Source organism: Penicillium maclennaniae (genome assembly GCF_028827695.1).
Source record: "Penicillium maclennaniae strain IBT 15551 chromosome Unknown utg000003l:1.0-5670915.0:1.0-5674809.0, whole genome shotgun sequence".
In the NCBI taxonomy this organism is placed as follows: domain Eukaryota; kingdom Fungi; phylum Ascomycota; class Eurotiomycetes; order Eurotiales; family Aspergillaceae; genus Penicillium; species Penicillium maclennaniae.
Window position 1 is genome coordinate 3,893,137 of NW_026623215.1, and position 20,847 is coordinate 3,913,983.

The 20,847-nt window shown below is 49.7% G+C and overlaps 10 protein-coding genes across 10 annotated transcripts; 5 read left to right on the forward strand and 5 right to left on the reverse strand.

Annotated features, from left to right (window-relative positions):
- Window positions 1–419: 419 nt before the first annotated feature.
- On the reverse strand, window positions 420–918 carry N7477_003567 (uncharacterized protein; the record flags this gene model as incomplete). Its single annotated transcript, XM_056965230.1, has 3 exons — window positions 420–468; window positions 529–689; window positions 742–918. The coding sequence occupies 3 exons, from the start codon at window positions 916–918 to the stop codon at window positions 420–422; spliced, it is 387 nt and encodes a 128-aa protein (XP_056825183.1).
- Window positions 919–2,901: 1,983 nt separating this feature from the next.
- Window positions 2,902–3,491, forward strand: cyn1 (putative cyanate hydratase; the record flags this gene model as incomplete). The annotated part of the gene is made up of 3 exons (XM_056965231.1): window positions 2,902–2,922; window positions 2,973–3,412; window positions 3,470–3,491. 3 exons carry the CDS (start codon window positions 2,902–2,904, stop codon window positions 3,489–3,491), a joined length of 483 nt encoding a protein of 160 aa, XP_056825184.1.
- A 697-nt stretch (window positions 3,492–4,188) lies between these two features.
- On the reverse strand, window positions 4,189–4,564 carry N7477_003569 (uncharacterized protein; the record flags this gene model as incomplete). Its single annotated transcript, XM_056965232.1, has 3 exons — window positions 4,189–4,234; window positions 4,293–4,354; window positions 4,424–4,564. The coding sequence occupies 3 exons, from the start codon at window positions 4,562–4,564 to the stop codon at window positions 4,189–4,191; spliced, it is 249 nt and encodes an 82-aa protein (XP_056825185.1).
- Window positions 4,565–5,411: 847 nt separating this feature from the next.
- N7477_003570 (uncharacterized protein) lies at window positions 5,412–5,966 on the forward strand (the record flags this gene model as incomplete). Its single annotated transcript, XM_056965233.1, has 1 exon — window positions 5,412–5,966. One exon carries the CDS (start codon window positions 5,412–5,414, stop codon window positions 5,964–5,966), a length of 555 nt encoding a protein of 184 aa, XP_056825186.1.
- Window positions 5,967–7,178: 1,212 nt separating this feature from the next.
- N7477_003571 (uncharacterized protein) lies at window positions 7,179–7,959 on the reverse strand (the record flags this gene model as incomplete). Its single annotated transcript, XM_056965234.1, has 2 exons — window positions 7,179–7,488; window positions 7,730–7,959. 2 exons carry the CDS (start codon window positions 7,957–7,959, stop codon window positions 7,179–7,181), a joined length of 540 nt encoding a protein of 179 aa, XP_056825187.1.
- A 1,362-nt stretch (window positions 7,960–9,321) lies between these two features.
- N7477_003572 (uncharacterized protein) lies at window positions 9,322–10,366 on the reverse strand (the record flags this gene model as incomplete). The annotated part of the gene is made up of 4 exons (XM_056965235.1): window positions 9,322–9,827; window positions 9,905–9,911; window positions 9,973–10,134; window positions 10,268–10,366. 4 exons carry the CDS (start codon window positions 10,364–10,366, stop codon window positions 9,322–9,324), a joined length of 774 nt encoding a protein of 257 aa, XP_056825188.1.
- Window positions 10,367–10,646: 280 nt separating this feature from the next.
- On the reverse strand, window positions 10,647–14,072 carry N7477_003573 (DNA-directed DNA polymerase delta POL3; the record flags this gene model as incomplete). Its single annotated transcript, XM_056965236.1, has 3 exons — window positions 10,647–11,385; window positions 11,439–13,621; window positions 13,683–14,072. The coding sequence occupies 3 exons, from the start codon at window positions 14,070–14,072 to the stop codon at window positions 10,647–10,649; spliced, it is 3,312 nt and encodes a 1,103-aa protein (XP_056825189.1).
- A 928-nt stretch (window positions 14,073–15,000) lies between these two features.
- On the forward strand, window positions 15,001–17,316 carry N7477_003574 (putative protein kinase; the record flags this gene model as incomplete). Its single annotated transcript, XM_056965237.1, has 1 exon — window positions 15,001–17,316. One exon carries the CDS (start codon window positions 15,001–15,003, stop codon window positions 17,314–17,316), a length of 2,316 nt encoding a protein of 771 aa, XP_056825190.1.
- Window positions 17,317–17,728: 412 nt separating this feature from the next.
- N7477_003575 (acyl-CoA dehydrogenase family protein) lies at window positions 17,729–19,209 on the forward strand (the record flags this gene model as incomplete). The annotated part of the gene is made up of 4 exons (XM_056965238.1): window positions 17,729–18,221; window positions 18,283–18,510; window positions 18,562–18,651; window positions 18,704–19,209. The coding sequence occupies 4 exons, from the start codon at window positions 17,729–17,731 to the stop codon at window positions 19,207–19,209; spliced, it is 1,317 nt and encodes a 438-aa protein (XP_056825191.1).
- Window positions 19,210–19,717: 508 nt separating this feature from the next.
- On the forward strand, window positions 19,718–20,809 carry N7477_003576 (histidine phosphatase family protein; the record flags this gene model as incomplete). The annotated part of the gene is made up of 4 exons (XM_056965239.1): window positions 19,718–20,082; window positions 20,235–20,536; window positions 20,588–20,704; window positions 20,754–20,809. The coding sequence occupies 4 exons, from the start codon at window positions 19,718–19,720 to the stop codon at window positions 20,807–20,809; spliced, it is 840 nt and encodes a 279-aa protein (XP_056825192.1).
- Between the last annotated feature and the right edge of the window lie 38 nt (window positions 20,810–20,847).

The window sequence follows — 20,847 nt, forward strand, 5'->3', positions numbered from 1 at the left end:
CGCCTCGGCGGCCTGAACGGCGATGTGATTTCTTCGCCTTGGAAGCCATTCGGTCCTCCAAAGACTCGTACTGTCGACACTAAGAGACTCGACGATCTGCTGGCGGTTTTCACTACCCAAGACACTGGCCCGCCGTTCCTTGCGCAATTCTTCCACATGATCGAGTTGGCACTTAGCAAGCCCAATCCGACGCCGAGTGCGTTCGCGTCATATCTGCAGAATGTTATCGGGAAGCCATTTGCTCTGACGACGTTTGGCATGAGCCTGGAGTTGTCAACGGACGCGCTTGTCAATCAAGCTTCGGCGCCATTCGCCATACCGCCCATGACTTTACTGCCTCCTACAAATGCATCGCAGACGCAGTATCAATTCCCAATCAAGATCGGCGATGCAGAGCGCGCATACGACGGCTTGGTCGGCTACTGGAACACTGGTCTCGACTCGCCCGGTGACACGGACTTCTCGAACCTGTACACCTACTTTACCCAGCAATTCAATTCTCCGTCCACCAAAATTCTCGCTACTCACACAGCCCCCACCGCGCCCACAACTGTCGAAATCGCCCCCGGAAACCTCCCGCGACTCTCCCCGTTCTTCACCTCTCCGGATGTGACCACCATCACGACGCCCGGCTCCCAAATCTTCGCGCCCCAACTCGTCGAAACCGTAATCGGATCCAATCTCTCGCACTACTCCGTCTTCGCAGGCATCATCGACCCGTTCGTCGCGCTACACGCGTACCCAGGTATCCTCCCCGTCGGCAGTCTGCAGCTGCCGCACTGGACGATTGCGCAGGCCATGGAGAACATGACGGCCTTCTTCCACTACGGGCCGCTGCTGGTGACGCAGGACGTGCCGCAGTTGTTTGATCCGCAGTACTCGCCCACGAACGGGACAGAGAAGGTGGATGAGACGCATTCGGTGGCGATTCCGACGCTTAAGAGCGCGAAGTGGGCGTGGTTGCAGCCGTTTGAGGTGCAGCCGACGGAGGAGGGTGGGGAGGAGGAGGCAGCGGTGAAGAAGGAAGCGTTGGGCGGAACGGATCCGGTGGCGGATAAGTTCACGCAATATATGGCGCTCGGGGTCACACCGTCGGATCAGAAGCCAAGATATGAGGCCGGTCCGTACACGGCAATTGAGGGCTATTTGCAGCTGTTGGAGCCGCTTATGAAGGCGGAGACGACCGGGTCGTGAAATATTCATTGTAGTCGATAATATCGCTGTTTCGATACTCTCTATCCGCACCTTTGAACATGTTCCTCATCCATGTCACCATTCAAGGGTTGCATGATCCAGTATTTTGCTCTCTATACAATGTGCAATTAATAATGATACCCTATGATAATCGACAATTTCTTTCTCTGTGATACATGTGAAGTCATGATTGTTGATTTGGAGCAGGTCAGGTTCCCGCTTGATCTTGAAAGATCGTAAGGATAGTGTCAATTATGGGGTTGTGGGCTCTTTTTTTATATCCATTTAATGATATAAGAAAAAGAAACAGAAAAAGAAACAGTCGAATCACACGGGACATTTTCCTGCTTGGAGAATCCTAGACTTTGAGTGGCTCGCTTTATTGAAACCTGCAAATGCGGAACTTGGCCATTATACAGATAGCGTGTAATTGATCCATTTTGAAGTAAAAAGGTAATATAAAGTACCACTTGTCCTAGACAATCAGCATCTACCGTTCGACATGGCGCCGACAAGCGGCTGTCAATCCGGGAGAAAGCCAAACAGATTTATCTTGTAGACCTGGAAAAAATAGCACAAAGATTTTATTTTCAAATTTATCACTCCGTCATCGCTCGCTCTTCATGTACATCGGAAGAGTTCTCGCACTTGCAAAGTGACAATGCGTGAAGCCGACCGCCTATACTATCAAGAAGAGCGAGATTCGGTCACGCCAAGCATCAAGTCTTCCGTTTATCATATGGCTAGCTATACGTCGTCGCACGTAATTTAAATAAATTACTGTGCAAATGCTTGCAAGGTCAAATCTAATTCGACCATAAATGTAACGAATAAAGAACTGTTCAAACTCCATCAAAATTGGACAATCGAGCAATACTCCTCTACACTCCTTAACGGTTCCTAGTGACGGTTTCCCTCTGTATGAGGCACAGTGTGACTTTTACACTCATTGAAGCTGATTCCTTTCTTCTCTTTGCCTTCTCGAGCGGTTTCTTTTTCTTCACGCTTCCTTTTTTGCCACAACAATATCCTCAAATGTCATAATCTTAGCCTTCTCCACCGCCGCTGACCTTTGTACGCTGACGACCTTTCTTCTCGTTGTTCTGCTGAATCAAGACTTGAATCAGCTGCAAAAGAAGTGAACGCTCCGCAAATGCTCTTGCCGTCGCATTCAGTATCTTCTGAAGTCGAAACTTAAAGCCTTTGTCCAGTTGAGTAGTCATCTTTTCTTAGTATTTCGTAAGTTTAGCGGTATCGGATTAGAAGCTTTTTATGTATGAAGGGCTAAAGTAAGACCTAAATTCAATCTAAGTAGCCTAAGAACTATATATAAAAAGCCTTTAGAAGAGATATCCTCCATATACGCTTTTTATATCAATATTCAGGTCACGTAATTCTCGTGACCTATAGTGGCATCGGCCCGCAACAGATAGAGCCGTAGTAAAGAGTAGATAGCAAAACAGATATCTAAGGAGTTTAATAAATTAAGTGCAAAGGGTAATAGATATTCTTTAGTCATGAAGGGAAGTACCTCTGCAATATTTCGCTACGGTTCCTCCGCTCGCCACGGCATATATACGTTACCGGACTCTCCCCGCACCTTAGGTAAGAGTGATATCAGCCCCGCAGGTATATAAAGCGGTCCCGACATCACCTTGTCAACGTATTCCACAACCTGATCTGACCCTGATTATTTCTACCGTCACCATGTCTCTCGCCACTCTCGATGTACACTATCCAAAGGGGACCCTTCCTGATCCAGTGCTGACTTTCCCCAGATTTCCCAACACCCCAATCTCCCCGCAACATCGCAGACGCTGTTTCACGCCAAGGCCCGCCAGCGACTGAGCTTCGAGAAGATCGCCCAACACATCGGTCGCAATGAGGTCGCTACTGCAGCTATCTTCTACGGCCAGGCCAAGGCCTCTGCAGAGGATATTCACAGGCTGGCTGATTTGCTCATGATTGACCACTCGCAATTGGAAATGCAGCTCAATGGCTTCCCCGATCGCGGCAAGTCGGTCGAGATGCCGCCCAAGGAGCCTTTGATCTATCGTCTTTATGAGATTGTGCAGAATTATGGATATGCTTACAAGGCCATTCTCAATGAGAAGTTTGGAGATGGTATCATGAGCGCTATCTCGTTCTCGACGAGTGTCGAGAAGGAAACAGATGCTGATGGGAATAATTGGGCTGTTATTACGCTGCGTGGCAAATGGTGAGTTGAAACCTCCGCAGAAGGACAAGCTACAAGCCTTCGAACTGACATTGGCAGGCTGCCCTTCTCTCGGTTCTAGAGCGAACGGCATTTGACATGCTTTTCTTATGTACTTTGACTGCTGTCATAATTTGATTAGTTTTCAATACGAGTTCGCTATTCTCCAAGTTCTCTCCAAGTTCTCTCTTCGAGTATCTACCCTTGGTACGGATACCAAAGCTTCTTTGGATTCTATCGTTCTTTGATACTCAGAGAGCTGGGTGGGTCCCCATATCACATGTGACCTTGAAGGTCACTGTAAGAAATCGAAACGGCCAGTCCATATCAGATCTCTAAAAGCAACACAAGATGCATTCAACAAGTTATCGTCAAAAGACTGACAAGCAGTTCAGTGGTCTCACATGTACATCTCACCTCGATATCAGCTTGTACTATCTACGATAGCTCTCGATGCCCACAGGAAAGACTGATATTTGCTCAGCTAAAAGAAAAGGGTATGGATTCGACGGGCCCCCGACTCCAAAAATGAGAGGGAAGACGCCCGCAAGCAAACGGCCGAAAAAGGCATAATCATAACAGGAGGCATCTCGAATAGAAATAGAAACGTAAAGAAAAGAAAAGAGCACCAGGACTAGTCCCACCGCATTCCCCACATGCCGCTACATCCGAGCCAGGTATTTCGGTCTAGATGTGTGTCAAGGAAACCAGTAGTGAGAGGGTATCATATGGCTAGCGGCGCTTGTGCATGGGACATTATGGGGGGATGGGCGAGCTGCTTAGCAGCAGTCCTCACAGCACTCGAAGCACATAAGACCAGCACAGCTACAGCCATGTCAGTTTGGGTTTGTTCAAAGGATGTAAAACTTTGGATATAACTTACACGCCGCAGCAGACGTCGCCGGCACCACCACCGCGAAGCTTCATCATGTTCTCCTGGGAGTTCTGAAAGGAAGCATGTCAGTCCAGAAGTTCCTAGGAATCGGGTTTTCACATAAGAGATAAGGGACATACGGGCTGCTCGGTGACAACGCGCTCAGTGGAGGGAGCGTCGGGGCTGCTGGGCTGCTGGGTCTGGACCGAGGCAGTGGCGCCATCCCAGGCAGGAGCAGACTCCTGCTTGGAGGAGAACCAAGAAGAGATGTTGCCGAACATTGTGGAAGTGGATAGAGATTTGGGAAGATGAAAGCTTGAAAACCAGGGGATAAAAGTGAAGTGGAAGGAAAGGAGGGAGGCCAGAGTTTCCTTTAATACCCCGACTACAAGTCTCACTTACAGACCCTTGTCCCTGATACAGTACAAGTGCTGAGCCACTCTCGGTTAAGCCGCGGGGCCCTGGCGTCGTCACCCTCGTCACGAATGACCGTAATCGGGGCCGATGGGCCTCCCTAAAAGGTCCACTCGTCACCCTAAGCCCTGCCACGTTGGCGCCCGGCCATTCACGTTGGGCCTAGCAGCGTCACTGTGGCTACCTGAGGATGCTAATGATCTCATTTCAATAAGACGGGTTTGTTTTCGAAGATGTGTATCGGCAACTTACGAAAGCAAAAAAATGAAGGCCAACCTTGGGGCAGGAGATGGCGCCCCCTGAGAATGGCGGGTGCCTAGGAACACTCTAAAATGCGACATAGAATCCGCGGATTACACCCCCACATGTGCACTTGGCCCAGGAGCGCTAAGCTTCGACAAGCTTCATTATTCGCGCACATCCCACTTATTTTTAGGCACCCGCACCGTGGCTCAGCACCTTTCACACATACCCCATTCAAGGTCCAAGAAATGGACACCGAGACAATTACGATCAAACCATTCAATTAGGCTATCACTCCATTCTTCTCTCTAGCCTCAAGTACCAGATTCATGTTGAGACCCCACAATTTCTTTTGAAACCCTGGGTTGAGTCACATGACTTGCACCCCTGGCAGGTCCAGTCCCCCGTAAATTTCACTTTCGTGTAGAAGTCGCGCATCAAGACGATCAATAGCCGGAGACCTCAGCAGCCATGGCCAACCCCACAGAAACCCAGATCCAGCGCGAACGCGACTACGAGCGCTTCAAAAATTACACCGCTTACGGTTTTCTTGTCGCGGCACCTATCATCATCGCCCTCCCACCACGCAGACTTGACCTGAACACCGTCGCACTCGCCAGCGCCTTCGCTTTCTCCGCCAATCATGTCACACGCGAACGTACAGGACGCAGCATCGTCGAGCGAATTGAGGCCCGAATCTCCACACGCCCTGGTATCATGCGCGACCTGCCGAGCGGTCGTGCCGAAGAAATTCAGTCCAAATTGCGGGCGGCGCGGGATGCGCAAATGCAAAACGCCGCAGGTGAGGAGTTGGAAAAACTCAAGGCTCGCCAGAATCAGGAACAGGGTGTTGTTGATCGAGTGTGGATGGGCGGGGAGTCGGTTGGCTGGAAGGAGCGCCGGCTAAGAGAGGAACAGAAGGCCATTGAGGAGGGGAAGGGGTATGGTGATTTGATCATGGATCATATCTGGGACGTATGGAACTGGGGCCGCAAGACTGAGGAGGATGACGATGACGATGAGTGAGCGCCTGCATTGTGAGACTGCATATTCGCTAGCAACCGCTATCGTCTCCGGTGGATCGGCTTGTTATCCTGATCTTCACTTCCGATTACCGTCGCCATCTGCTTCGCTGCACATTCTTGTCATTACTACGGCTCCATATATGTACCATCACTTCGTTCGGATTAGCATCAGGATCAGGCGTTTTCATGTGACTAAATCTTTTATCAATACATCTCTACTCTTGGAGCACCTGGGAATCTCAACTGTTCCGAGTGTGTAAACTCTGATCCTACGTGTTCATTACAGAACGTTGATTTAAATATATGGGGAGTATTTTTGCTTATTTCTAGCTCAAATTGTGCTGAGGGTGGCCAACAAGATATTAGTTGGAAGGAAAAGAATAAGAAGTTGTGGCTGGTTTCGAACGCGCACCATTAAGAAAACACGAGCATACTCTGATACGGACTCACACCTCAACGAAGCAAAGGGAAGCAAAAAAAAACTGGTAGCTTCTCTTTGATTGAGCGTGTCATCCTTAGTGCAGGGGCCATGCTAATCTTCTCTGTATATTTTCATTTGACCAAATGTCCCGAAGGACATGAGTCTGGCCTCGAAAGTGAGATATGACCAGCGTCGGGAGGCAGTATCTCACCGCTTTCTAAGGATATTGCTGGTACACATATGCGGGCGGTGAGTGGTGGGAGTTGGATACAACAGATTTCTGTGGGAGAATTTTCGCTACTCAGCTCGCCATATAGCCTAGTAATCAGGCATGGAAGAGAAATGTCCAGACTGAGAAGGTGAGATAAAGGAAAATCAAATTAACAGGAATTGAAATGACGGGAATGAGGGGTCGTTTCGCTTAGCGCATGTGTGGGAGCGCCCAAAATGCCCCACGCAGAACCTTGGGAAGGTCCGGGGGCGTCCCGCTTACTTGGAGTATCTTGATGTACCATCTTGACTGAAAGTATGTGCGAGTGTCAGACATTTACATTATGCATCAGGTTGGGACGTGAATAAGTAGCTTCGAATATGTGCACGGTGATACTATATAATCGACGCTGAGGCCAAGCAAAGGTTCAACTATAACGGGGTTCTACAAACAGGCGCAGCTAACAAGGATGTGTTTACACAAAATGCCCAGTCTCAGTTGTTTGATGGAATATATACTAATAGATGCAAAGACATGTGTGAAGGTGAGAAACATGATTGGTGGATAGATTTGGGAACGCTTCAACTGAAGGTAGCAATTTGCTCGAGGAGGCGTTGAGTGATCTTGGCCATCTCGATAGTGCCTTGAGTCACAATGGTCGCGATGTCGACATTGGGTGCGTCCTCGATGATGAGGTCACCATCAGCATCGTAGTACATGCCATCACAGCCCAAAGTAGGAGCAACGGGCTCCATAGATTCGTCGAAAAGATCAGAACCGTCGACTGAGCAGTATAGCGAGGTCACTGGGACTGGCGGTTGCTGTTGCGGCGACAGGGATTGATTGTTGTCGCGGGAACGGCCACCGCGAAATCGGCCGTTGGAGTCTTGGCTGAAAGAATCAAGCTGATGATATTGAGAATTGGAGACTTGATAACCATTTTGACGATGTTGTTGCTTTGGAAAGTACTCCGGGGACCATTATTTACACCAGGGCGATGGATGGAGTTGTAGCCCTGGGTCTGGCTCTGGGAACGGGGTCCGGAGGGAGGAACTCGCCCGTAATTGTTTCCAGGTCGGTAATTCTTTGAAATCGTCAGCTTGAAGATGTCTTAAGAAGATGGTCAAATTACCTCGTGATTGGAATATCGGGCACCCTGATAAGGGCCGCTGCGGTAATTGAACTTGCGGGTATCATGGTATCTTTGATGACTCCCGTAGTTGTTTCTTTGATCTTGACTTTGAGATTTGTATGTGTAGTTTTGGTGATAGTGAGAATTCGACCGCGAGCCTCGCTCATCTCCAGAGATCCGGGGTCCTGAGCCGTTTGTGGAATGTGGAAGGAAATCGGCTCGAGGCCCATCCCGGGGGTGGTATTGACCCAGGCGGCGCCCGTTGAAAGAGGAATATCCCATCTTTCTTGGATATCGGACGAAGTGTATGATTTTGTCAACCCTGTCTCAGTACTCAGAATTGAACAAGAGAAGCTCTAAACCTGGGATCCAGGACTGGTTTTCCAACTTCAGGGGCTCCCACGATCTTGTGAATCCGCACGATTAAAAAGAATTAAACGATTTTTTGAAGTTTGGAGTTTCAAATTTGAACGATTTGCGGGCAAGAAGGAATTCACAAGATAATGACCCCCTACAAGTCCAGTTACTGGAAGCAGGCTAAGATACTTGGGCACACTGGATCAAAACTGAATATGAGGCTCAGGGAAATGGTTCCTTCAGATGTTTGGACGCGGAGAGAGAGAGAAAGAAGAGCTGCGCGGTGAAATATAGGACTCAAAGATATTATCAGAGAGTATGCAAGATGACCCAGTCTATGTGGGAGGGTGAAGAAGAAAGAGAAAAGAACCCAAAGAGACGCGAGAAATAAAGGTGATCTGAGGACAGGCCTTCTCCGATATGAATGAGGAATCGGGATGCAATGTCCAAGTCCGATGCCCTGAAGAGGACTAGCTACTTTTGCGCCGGCGACATGGCTGTGGATGATGTGTGTCGAACCACGGATTCGCAACGGGTTCCTAGACCGTGTCAAGTATTGGCCCGAACAATAAGAGGAAGTAGTTCTAGCTCAGTCCCGAAGAAGGCATATCAATCCGAGCTTAGCCCTAAGTGGACGACCGCAATTCAATTTGGATAATGCTCGTGTACTCAATAGATCTCGGGGTATAATTTTCGAAGGGCCCGTTCAAGATCAAAAGCATGGGCTCGCTCACAACCCAAAGAGACGGCGCAGTAGAACAATCCGGTTCCGTCTTGCTCAGAGAAGGCTGATGCCGACTCGCGATGTCTCGTGGACCAAGAGTCTATCTCTCGAGGCGGGGATTCAAGTACGTTGTGGAAGAAAGGACCATGCCAGCGCGTTAATGCTATCTTACCCCACATGTACAGTGGAGCCGCAGTCCGATACGGCTGTTGTCCAAGGTGATCGTCATCAAAGAAAGGCTAGTCCTTAAACGCCTGTGGTGCACCCGCGGAAGCTCTTCTCTGGGCCTCGATTAGACCCGCGTTGAATGAAGCTTCTTCAAATGAAGGCACACCAGGATAAATAGAACCCGAGCCGATCTCAGAATAAGCCTGTGAACAAATCAGGTATAGCGGCGTAGAGCACGATAGGTGCTGTGTGCACCAACTGTCATCTGCGGAAGTGGCCCGATGAATAAAGCCACAGAAAAAGGCAAGGGGGATAATGATAGGGTATTGTGTGCTTTTGTCATTCAGCGGGTTTTCATATATCTTCTTGTCTTCAATTCCGCCTTCGTCTCTGTCGCGGTCTCGCCGTCTCGTGTCGAGTCGTGCCTCGTCCTGGCGCGCTTCTTCCGGTGCTTGGAGTTGCCCGGGGATGTGCTCTCGTTGGAAACCATACTTTCTCGTTTGCGTTTTTCGGGCTTGACCTCATCTTTTCGTCGTCGGCATTCATCCTTGATTCGTAGTCGACGCTGGACTTCTGCCGAGATATCTTCCGTCTCGAAGGAGCCAGAGGTATCGAGTTCCTCAGCGACTGGGCGGGAAACGATATTGCGCTTTCGTTTCAAGACCGGAATTTCGGGTTGTGAAGTTGTTTCTGACTCCGTACTCGTGGTTTCTTTCTCTTCCTCGGTCCTTGGTCGCTTCCTCCGGCCCGTAAACTCAACATCTGTAGACTGTGGGGTGGGTGTTTGCCGAGCATGTGTCTTGGAACTCGATGAAGAGACGGAGGAGAAGGGGTTCTCGAGCGGTTTCTCTGAAAGAGCATTTGTTAGATTCCATGAGCAGTAGAGATCGGCGTGGGTGTTTCGAGAGGAATGACGATGAACGTACTGGCCAACTAGTAGGCAAGTGTTAGTTGCAGCCACAAAACTCGGAAGAAACGCAGCAGAGTGACAAACCATGTGTTTCCTAACTACTTTGAATTGGTTCATCGCCTGGATTGTCTTGTTCACCATCGAGGAGACAGCGCGAAATGCCTCGCCGTCCTGTGCGACATGTCCTTTTACCGATTCTAGCATTCCCAGATGGGCTGAGAGGACGTCTTCGTGGCGTGAGAAGATCTGAACAACGAGGAAAAATGTCAGCAAAGCTCCTTTTCTGTTAGGAGAGACAAGTGCTGGCCCTCGCTAGCATTTTCGCATTGTTTGCGGTGCTGTTTGCCCACGCGACGGAAATTTGGCTATGACGACATACCTCTGCCCAGGGGATTGAAGCAGTGTTGGTTTTAAGATTATTGAAAGGTGAGTTCGGTTGACCATGACTGGTCCCATTCGAGTAGAGGTTTGCGCCCATACTGTGAGGCCTCGAAGACTGCAAAGGATGTAAAGAAGCTCGCGAGGATCGGCGGAGAAAACGGAGCTTCTCCGCGCCAAGAGTTCGGCGGTCAATTCAAAGCAAGTGCGACTTGAAAAGTGAGACTACAGGTGGTTCGGACAGAGAACAAATGACTATCTCCATTTCGCTCCCTGGGGTGAATGGTTCTGAATTATTGTGTACAGCCCGAATCTTGAACGCCTTCCATGCCCCCAAGGCGCAGTTAAACCCCGCCGCCAGAATCATACAATTACTTCAATTACCATGCGCCAGCATCATTGTCAAACCGACCTAGCTCTTTCTGTGAATCCTCAACATCCTTCTTAGCCTTCATCCGCATGTAGAAGATGGGACAGTCGCGTGATGAGCAGATGACCTCGCAGTGAAGACTGCCCTGGCAGCGCTGACATTGTGTCCAGAGTCGACCGAATCGAACTTCAAGGTCGGATGTTTTGGTTAAGGCCTTGGTGTAAAGCTCGCCGAGACGTGGCCGGCAGTTCTGACATACGGCACCATCCTGCTCCTCCTTGCCTGAGAGCGGCTTCTTGCAGCCCATGCAGGTCTGGGTCTTCTTGGTGAATTTCATCAAGCCACCCAAGCTGGGTGCAGCAACGGAGATGGATCGAGTATGTTCACCCGTCAGCAGTTGATTGGCCTTCTTCTCGCCCAGAATGGGCTCGAAGATACGACCAAGCGGATTGGCAAGCTGGTTGTCCAAGTAGTACTTGGTATCGACGGGGATGTTGTTTTCCAAGACGTAAATGGGATCTTCGGCCCGCTCGTAACCTTTGGAGTTGGCTGCACCCTTGATCATGACATAGGCCACACGGTCACCCAAAGCAGGTGCAGAGCCAGCGTCACGTTTGGTCATGCGCTTGGCCAGCTCGACGTGGGCCTGCTTGCCAGCGTACTCCTTCTGTGAGAGGGCCTTGGTGATGACCAGCTTTGACATATCGACCTTGTTCTGGAGGAGGTCGGAAATGGTCGATTTGACATAACTATTTGGAAATGTCAGCTGGTGAACTACGGGGTTGAACAATAACTTGCTTACTCTTGCGCGCCATCGACGTCTCTTTCAATGAGAATCTTGTTTAAAACCGTCTCGATGACGTTTTGGACAAGCAGACAATTATCACGGCGCACGGTCTCAATACCCTTGGTGTCCATCTTGTCGTGCTTTGTGGTGTTGGTCCAGTAAAGACCAGCATACCGCTTCTTGTTGATCAACAAATAAGGGAAGTACACCTTTTCGAACTCAAGCTTGATGGGTTTGACGAACTTGGATGATACGAAGTCGGCGGCTTCCTCGCCGAGTTTCATCGCGTCTGCCAATTCAGTCACCCCGAACTTGACCATGACTGAATCAGTATCACCGTAGATGACTTGGGCGTCGTGAGAGTAGCCATTGGCGATGGTATAGCGAGCCTCCACTTCCTGCTTGGTCTTTTCAATCATCTGACGACCATAACTAGTTGTACTACTGGCAATGGGCAAACAGGGCAGCTTCCCAACAGTAGCACCTGTTAGACCATACACACTGTTTGCGCTGATCTTCAAAGCAAGCTGACGACCGTTCAGCACAGCCTTTTTGAAGGGATCTTTCTCAGTGGCCAGCTCCTTCTTCGCGCGTTTTCGCGCTCCCAGAAGTTCCTCGAGAATTTGAGACAGAAGACCCTTTCGGACTTTGGCGGTGCAGAACATGTCTCCGTTTGGCGTCACGATATAATCCTCGTCTTTCTTGAGACCGAGTTTTTCCACACTGTTTTTGTTGAGAAGGGTTGTATAGCAGAGGTTGTGCGCTTGAATGATAGAAGGGTACAGAGATGCGAAATCGAGGGTCGCGATTGGTACACCGTAGTATCCTCGCTTCGGTTCGATAACGGTCGCACCCTCATAGTCCTGCTCGTCCTGGGATTTGGAATTGGGAATGACAAGCTGTTCCTCCCGAGCCTTTCGGAATAGTTGACTGATGAACTTGACTTGTTGGCCGCGAGAGAGCAGGTACATGAATGGAACACCCGTGACTCTTGCCATCTCGGTGTAGTTGACAAGACACATCAGTTTGTCCATTAATCGTTGTGGCAGATAAGCATCTTTCAGGCAGTATACCGCCAAACGACGACGGGAATCTGGAGTACCATTGAACAATTCCGTAATCATTGTGTGGTGGACGTCTTCCTTTTGCTCGCCGAGGAACTCGTACGACACGGAATTGAGGGTGTAACTTCGAAGTTGATGATCGCGTTGCACCAATTGGAGAAGATCAAGCTGGATTCGGCCGTTGGTATTCGTAGATTTTGTCTCTCGGTTGCCCATCTGCTTGCTAGAGAAACTGGACTCCTTAGCTTCCGTTTTCATCTTCTGCAATCGTGTCCAGTAAGGGAAGTTGGTGCATTTTAGATGTTTCGCCCGATCCAGAAGGTAGGGAAAATCGAAATTCGCAATGTTGTACCCGATGATCACATCAGGATCGACCTTCTGCACGAACTCTTTCCAGGCCATGAGCATCCTCTCCTCCTTGTCAAATTCCAAGATCTGGGTGTTCACAATGAGACTGGTAGTATCAAGGCAAAAAACGTTTCGAACGAAGGGCTTGCTGTCACCGTATCGAGAGACAACATTGGCGATCTGAATGACCGGGTCGACGTTAGGCTCAGGGAAGATTCCTTGCCGACCAGCACACTCAATGTCGAAAGACAGGACGCGAAGGGGGGCCATCTTGGCCCATTCACCATTAGGTGCATGGGCGATCATGTCGCGATAATCAATGATAGCCTCCAATTGGCAAGTTGACTGCTTCTCGTCTTCTGCGATAAGCTGGTATTTCCCGGCCGGCGCTTCGACCCATGACATGCCGTGCAGACCAGTATCGATCATGAACCTCAATAGATATTGAATATTGTCAAAAGTGAGGATTCCACTATCAGAGCTGCTCCACAAGCCCTTATAGTTCATGGTACCACTGCCAGTTTCCAGAGCGCTACGCAGTCTGGCAATGAACCTCGGGTCCGTAACGGTAATTTTGAGGTACCAGCTCTTCTGGTTACCCTGAAACCCATAGATATTCTCTCGTAAGGTGACCTCCACGCGTTGGATGGCTGGGGAGTTCTGTGCCAGTTTGGTCTCAAGGAAAGCTTTGTAGGGCTGGCAATCTTCCTTGGTGAAGCCGACCGGGGCAGCGATGTAGAGGTAGTGTTGAAACCCGGTGACGTGGAGCAAAACTGATTGGCCTGCCTGCGAATGCTGTTAGATACAATCTGACTCGACATGAACATCAATAGAGAGATGAACTTACCTCGGTAACACCAAAGAGTCGGACAGCCATCTTATCTCCAGCCATCCGCCCTTCTTCCGCATCAATCTGCTGAAAAGAAATGTTGTCTGTTGCTGGATCGAACGCTCCAACAGGAGGGCGTTCCCATTGCTGGTCCTTCTCGGCATTGCTTTCTTTAAGATCGTTGATATCCTGGGTCATCTTCTCCAGAACCTCTTCCTCGAAAGTGCTCTTTTGGGGCTGCGTTGAGCCGAATCCTTTTCGGAAGGGTCTTTGTGTAGATGGCTTGAGCCCACCGGACTCGTTGTCAATCTTGCGCTTCTTCATCGCGTTGGAAGATGCGAGGATGTTGCGTTCCTTGTTGGTAGCGTCGGCTAGAGCCCGCTTCTGGGGCATGATAGCTTCAGGCATTATGACAACTCAAGGTGTATGGGTACACCCTCGAGAAGCCGTGGGAAGATGAAGCAAATGTGAAGAGAATGTGTTGGGCGGGCAAATAATCATCGTGTCGCACTTCGCGCCTTTGACGTGACGCTCTTAACGCGTGTAGTATCACGTGCCGATAATGAATAGGCTTATCGTGCGTATCAAGCGGCGGTACTTTGAAGTAGTAGCTAGCAACTATTCTAGTACTAGTACTAATACTGGTATGAGGCAGACTTGGATTTTCTCACTTCTTACTGTTCTCATCTGATAGCATTATGTCCTTGCTACCTTCCTCCTTTTAATCAATGTCTCGATGTCAATGCCACTGCGGCAACGACCGGGAAGCCCTGTTCTGCCGGCAGAAACGAATGATTCGTCGCTTTGCCCCTTCGCCTTGGCATCACCATCTGTGATCTCGATTGTCTTCTGATTTCCTTGTGTCTATGTTTCCAGACCTGCCTCCTTGCTGGTTACATCTGGTCTCAGGAGGACATCGTTGCCTGTGTCCAGTGGGCTCAAACGCAGCCCGCCTATGCCCTGTTGGAGACACTTGGAATCCCATGGAAACTTGAGTCAATCATCGCCTGTCTTGGCCCCGGGCATGTTCACAGCTGACTTGATTGGACATTTACCTACCGTGTCCTCTTGAACCTTCAAGGCAGTCATATTTGATCGTCCTATATTTCCTTGATACTTCGGTGCTGGCTTCGCTACTAATCTTCGCGCCCGCCATATCTATATACCCCACCACGATTGGGTGGAACCATTTCTGATCTTCCCAATCACCACTGCAGTGTTTCTGAGGGGACGTCTCAATCACTCGACCTCTCTGCATTTTTTGTTCATGGCGTAGTCGTGGTTTCAATCTGAGTATCCTTCTCTCTTTGGCTTGCCAACATCAATACCTAGCAGCATGTCAATGTTCAGGTCAGCCGCCGACATATCTTCGTCTGATCCAGATTCGGAATCCGACTCAAGTGACTATCATGGGGCCCCATCGCCAATTCCAAGGAGTGCTCCTAGCTCTGAGTCTCGCCGTGCTAGCAAGGACCGATCCGCCGACAAATTGGCATCTAGCAGCAGTGTGGATGCTTCAATCTCGCTAGACGATTTGTCTATATCACAGGATGCGCTGGATATCAATGTTGAGCATCATGGGAACATGGTGACCGCTGCCCTGTTAGAGTTTTACTGCCAGACCCGAGCCGCGGAGATTCTCAATGCCCAAGCAGGGTCTAACAGAAGATTTACCCGGCAGTGTCCCGAGGCCCAGTACCTGGGCAAAAAATTGTACAAGTATAAGTCCCAATTTCTGTCATCTCATGGTGTCCTGGCAGAGGGCATCGACAGTGAAGAGCTTGACGCTACAAGACAGAGCTACCGCGATAACCTCGACTTCCTCGGCCGCTCTGCACTTGAAGAATTCAATTTGCATGAATCTCAACCGCGATCTCCAATTGAGGGCGGTGAAGAGATGGCATTGGTAACAAGGCACCAGAACGGAATCAATCTCACAGAGAATGGTGCCCAGTTCTGGGGTTCCGGAAGGACTCATCTTCCTTCGATTGGCAAAGTTGATGTGCTGGATGGAATTCCCACTGCTGCAAGGGCACCGCCGCAAGCTTCCAGGCCCCTCTTCGGCAGTTCACCGGTGAGCATGCCATTATTCAATCAGCCTTCCGCCCCATCTTTGAACCTTATGTCGCGCTATGCGGTCGAATTCAGTGAGCGCAAAGTTCTCGGGCGAGGATCGTTTGGCGAGGTATACCACGTCACGAATCACATCGATGGGCAAGACTATGCCGTCAAGAAAATTCCTGTCAGCCAACGACGCCTTGATCAATTACAATATGGCGGACAAAATCAGCTAGAGACTATCATGAAAGAGATTCGGACCCTTGCCCGCCTCGAGCATACCAATATTGTGCGGTATTACGGCGCATGGGTGGAGCAGGCACATGTTGATCTCTCGAAGTACCCAGTGGAAGGTATTCATAAGGGACTCAAGAGTGATACTCGAGTACCCTTCGAGCAGCAGACGCAGAGCTACAATTACTCGCACAGTGAACAACATAGCCAAGGCTCGAATGAACCTAGTTTGGGTGTTGTGTTTGAACGCTCTGAGAGCTCAGCTATGGAATCGCCCATGAGTTCCGTGCCCGGCTCAGTCCCTGATGAGTTCGGTTTCCACAACAGGATACACCGTTTGGACAGTCACGCCACTTCGTCTTCTCGCCGCTCGAAGAAAAGCTATGCGCAGGATCTTGAGGACGATGATGACATCGAGTCCATTCCGCGGAACTTTCGCGACCCCTCATGTGGCCAAACATCCACATTCGGGGAAACGGACGACATTTTCACCGACGGATTCAGCCAGGATCAGTCGAAGCTACAGGTACAATGCCGCTACAAACCGAATAATCAACCACCCCCAGCTGTCATTCTTCACATCCAAATGTCGCTTCATCCGATCTCTCTCAACTCTTACCTCAACCCTCAAGCTGCAGCCAGTCCCGTCGGTGATGCTCCTCCTCGACGACATTGCTTCCACATGATGGCTTCATTGAGACTCATGCTTGATATCGTTTCTGGCGTTGAGTATCTCCATACCAAAGGGATCGCTCACCGGGATCTGAAGCCGGCGAACATCTTCCTATCCCTGCCTGAGAGCAACGATCGGAATATTTGCGATATCTGTGCTCGTCAGAATTCTCCAACGCAATTTTGTCGACCACGGATCGGAGACTTTGGCCTTGTTGCTGATATCTCTCACCTGAATGGGGTCAATAGTGCTGTCACACCGTATCACAATGGTCCTAAGATCCAACGCGTCGTGGGAACCGAATTTTATCGCCCACCAGCCGTTGGTGATCCATCCAGTCCGGCTTCAGACTACTTCGAAGATTACAAGGTCGATGAAAAACTTGACGTCTATTCCCTGGGGGTGATCTTGTTCGAGCTTGTGTATCGATTGAACACAAAGATGGAGCGTCAATTGGTTCTGAACGAACTGACTCGCGGTTCTATATCTTTCCCTAACGATTTCGCAGCCAAGATAGACTATGGTGAGACGCAGTTGGAGGGGGGTGATACAGTAGCCGACACGTTGATGACCTGCATCCGAGGAATGTTGACGCCTCAGTCGCGAAGACGGTGGAGCTGTCAGGATGTCAAAGAGCACCTGCGCAAGACTCAAAAGGCCGTCAAGCGATTGCAGCCGCGGAACTGATCTCATCGAAGGACCATATTTCACAATTTAGTTCTCGTAAATACCCTGCATAAATAAAATGCATATTCTTCTCTCACACTAAGTGTACCGCCGTGCGTATCGGGCTCATCTTCCCTGAAAATTCCTCCTTTACCGATTATTATGTTCTAGCCTCTCTCAATATTATTGTTTCATCGCTCAGTCCCTTCAATATGAGACTTAGAAGTCGCCTATATGGATCACATCTCCATATGGCGCGTGTGCAACTGATCGACATCTTCGGGCCTCGGTCTGGTGGAGCTTCTTCACACGCACCTGGGCCGAGCCTCTCTTCCCCGCATTCAACTACCACCTTTCCCAAACAGAAGAACAGAAGATGTTAAGTCATCTGAAGCCTTCTCAAGCTTAATTTCTAGAATCCAAATATTCCATAATGGCACATTCTCTCCGTGCCCCGACGGCGCCCTACAGTGAGCCTCTTCTACCCCAGCTCGACGTACGCAACCCCTACTACACCGACCTACACCATAACCTCCGCGCCTGGGTTCGGAATTATGTCGAGACATCCATTGCGCCCTATGCCCAGGAGTGGGAAGCTGCTGGACAAGTCCCCGAGTCTGTAAGACGACGCCATTGCGAGCTCGGCTTTAGTATTGTTCATCCTCTCACTACCCATGAGAATGCCGCTGGATTAGCACTTCCTGGTAATGTGCCTCACGAGAAATGGGACACATGGTGTGGGCTTATTGTGAGTGATGAGCTCACGCGTGTCGGATTTGTCGGTGTAGTTTGGGGTCTGGGTGGTGGAAATGGAATCGGATGCCCGCCTATCGCTAAATTTGGTACGCCGGAGCAGCAGAAGCGGTGGTTACCGGGGGTTGCAAAGGGTGACATTAGGTTCTGCCTAGGCATTACGGAGCCGGATGGTAAGATTACTGCTGAGAGAGTCAAGGTATGATGAGCTGATGTGTCTCTATTTCACTATAGCTGGCTCCGATGTTGCCAATATCAAGACTACTGCCAAGCGTGAGGGTGATCATTACATTGTCAATGGCGCGAAGAAGTGGATAACAAATGGTCTCTGGGCGGATTATTGTACAGCTGCAGTGCGTACGGGTGGACCGGGAAGGTCAGGCATTAGCTTGCTTGTCATTCCTTTGGCGACGGACGGCGTTACTCGCCGGCGGATGTTCAACTCTGGTGTCAATGCTAGTGGTATGTATATAGTGTGGGAGCTGCAAAAGTCTTTTATTAACATAATGAAAGGTTCAACATTCATTGAACTGGATGATGTCCGCGTTCCAGTCGAGAACCGCATCGGAGAGGAAAATAAGGGATTCCCATTGATCATGTCTAGTGAGTCTTGATGCGTCTGAAGATAGTAGAGAATGCTAACTATATTACCAAGACTTCAACCCGGAGCGTTTGGCCCTAGCATGTGCCTCCCTGCGGCTGGCGCGCGTCTGCGCTGAAGATGCGTTCAACTACGCAATCCAGCGCGAGACCTTCGGCTCTCCTTTAATTCAAAAGCAGGCAATTCAATCCAAAATCTTCAAGTTTGGCTTAATGATTGAGCCAGCCTATGCATTCATGGAACAACTAGTCAACATTCTCGAGCTCACCAAAGACCAACCCGTTGATGATGTCAAAATCGGCGGTATGACTGCACTGTTGAAGGTGATGTCCACCAGAGCCTTAGAGAAGAGTGTCCGAGAGGCCCAGCAGATTTTCGGAGGTGCGGGATACAACAAGGCCGGCAAAGGAGCACGCGTCGAGCAGATCAGCCGTGATGCTCGTGTCCATGTTGTTGGTGGTGGAAGTGAAGAGATAATGATGGGTCTTGCACTCCAAGAAGAGACCAAGGCACTTAAGACGCGACGACAGGCACTTGAGAAGCGACGGTCGAAGGTTTGAAGGCGCACAACTCAGCGCGCTATGGGAGCTTTCAATTCTAATTGTAATATGTCTTCAATGTTGATTACCCAAGGGCACATTCCTGTATGTGAAAAGTACAAGCATCAGATGCAATAAACGCGCTTTATCCAATGTTTACACAACATCTAAGATGACAAGACGCCGCCGCGTGTGGGGAACAGAATTAGCTCCGCCGCGGTGCCTCTTAGAATCGACTAATGTGGCCGAGCCATACTTGATTGGGGTATTCATGACGACGATCCCCGAAAGAAATATTCAGCACCAGCGGGCAATTTTTTCGGATGCTCCATTTTTCATCCGGCCTATGCGACGTCGCAATCCTCAATGCGGGGAATGTGGGACCTTGCTCTCCCACCAAGGAAGTTGGTCTCGTGCCGTACGGAAATGAATAAGAGGCCGGCAGCTGGCTTCCCAAGCATCTAAAGCCTCCGAAGTCAAGGATCTACTGGGGGGCTTGGGGGGGAACGATCTTGTTCGTATCTTTGACATGGGACTCAGAAGGATTGCGACACTCGTCTGTACGGCCGCGGTCGTCACGGCTTCTTACAGCAATCGGCCTGACGATGCCGGACGCTTTACGTTCGCCGCCCTATATGACCAGTCATTCCTGGAGGGCTGCTTAATCCTGAAGCATGTTGGCGGACTTGGATCATGTAGCAATCGCATGTCATATGGCATTGGACGAGATCCTCCGGAGTCCTGCACCGTAGATCAAGTGAACATGATCAGACGCCACGGCGAGCGGTACCCACAAGAAAGTGGTGGCGAAGACATTGAAGCTGTTCTCAAGAAGCTGTATGCTTTTGACGTGGAGAACTGGAAGGGTGACCTTACCTTCCTGAACTGGTGGCAGTACTAGACAGTGAGGGTCTTTACGGGCTAGAGACAGACAGCGGTCCTTACAATGGGCTTTTGACAACATATAAGCATGGTGCAGAGTATCGTGTTCTCTATGGCCACTTATGGGATCAGGATCCAGCCAAGACTGTTCCAATGTGAACCAGTGGATTTGAGCGCGTCGTACAGACTGCCCGAACATTTGGCGAAGGTTTCTTTGGATGGAACTACACCAACTCAGTCGCTCTGAACATCATCTCAGAGAGCGATGCGATGGGTGCTAACAGTCTCACGTCCGAATGTCCTGGAAACACCGATGCCCAAAATTGCCACAGCCTTAGCCATGACATGCGGGAATTCCGCGTCGCTGCTGAGCGGTTCAACAAGCAAAACCCGGGTCTTATTGAATATATTTTAAATAAAAATAAAAATAAAAGGTTGAACTCGACAGATGTTTACCAGCTTATATGTATGATAATCAAAGGTCTCGTATCTAGTAAGCTAAGCTAACAAGTCCTAGTCATGTCGGTCTTTGAGCTCAATGTCCGAGGCTACTCTGACTGGACTAATGCCTTGACACTCGATGAATGGAAATGGTTTGGCTATACCCAAAATTTGAACTTCTACTATTGTGCCGGTAAGAAATTTGTATTCAGAATTTTTGATTGAAATTCTCACTTTCCTAGCCCCGGAGATCCTTACTACAAGGCTGTTGGATCAGTATTCGCAAATGCTTCTTTGACCTTGCTATATCAGGGACCGCAGAAAGCTGGCGCCATT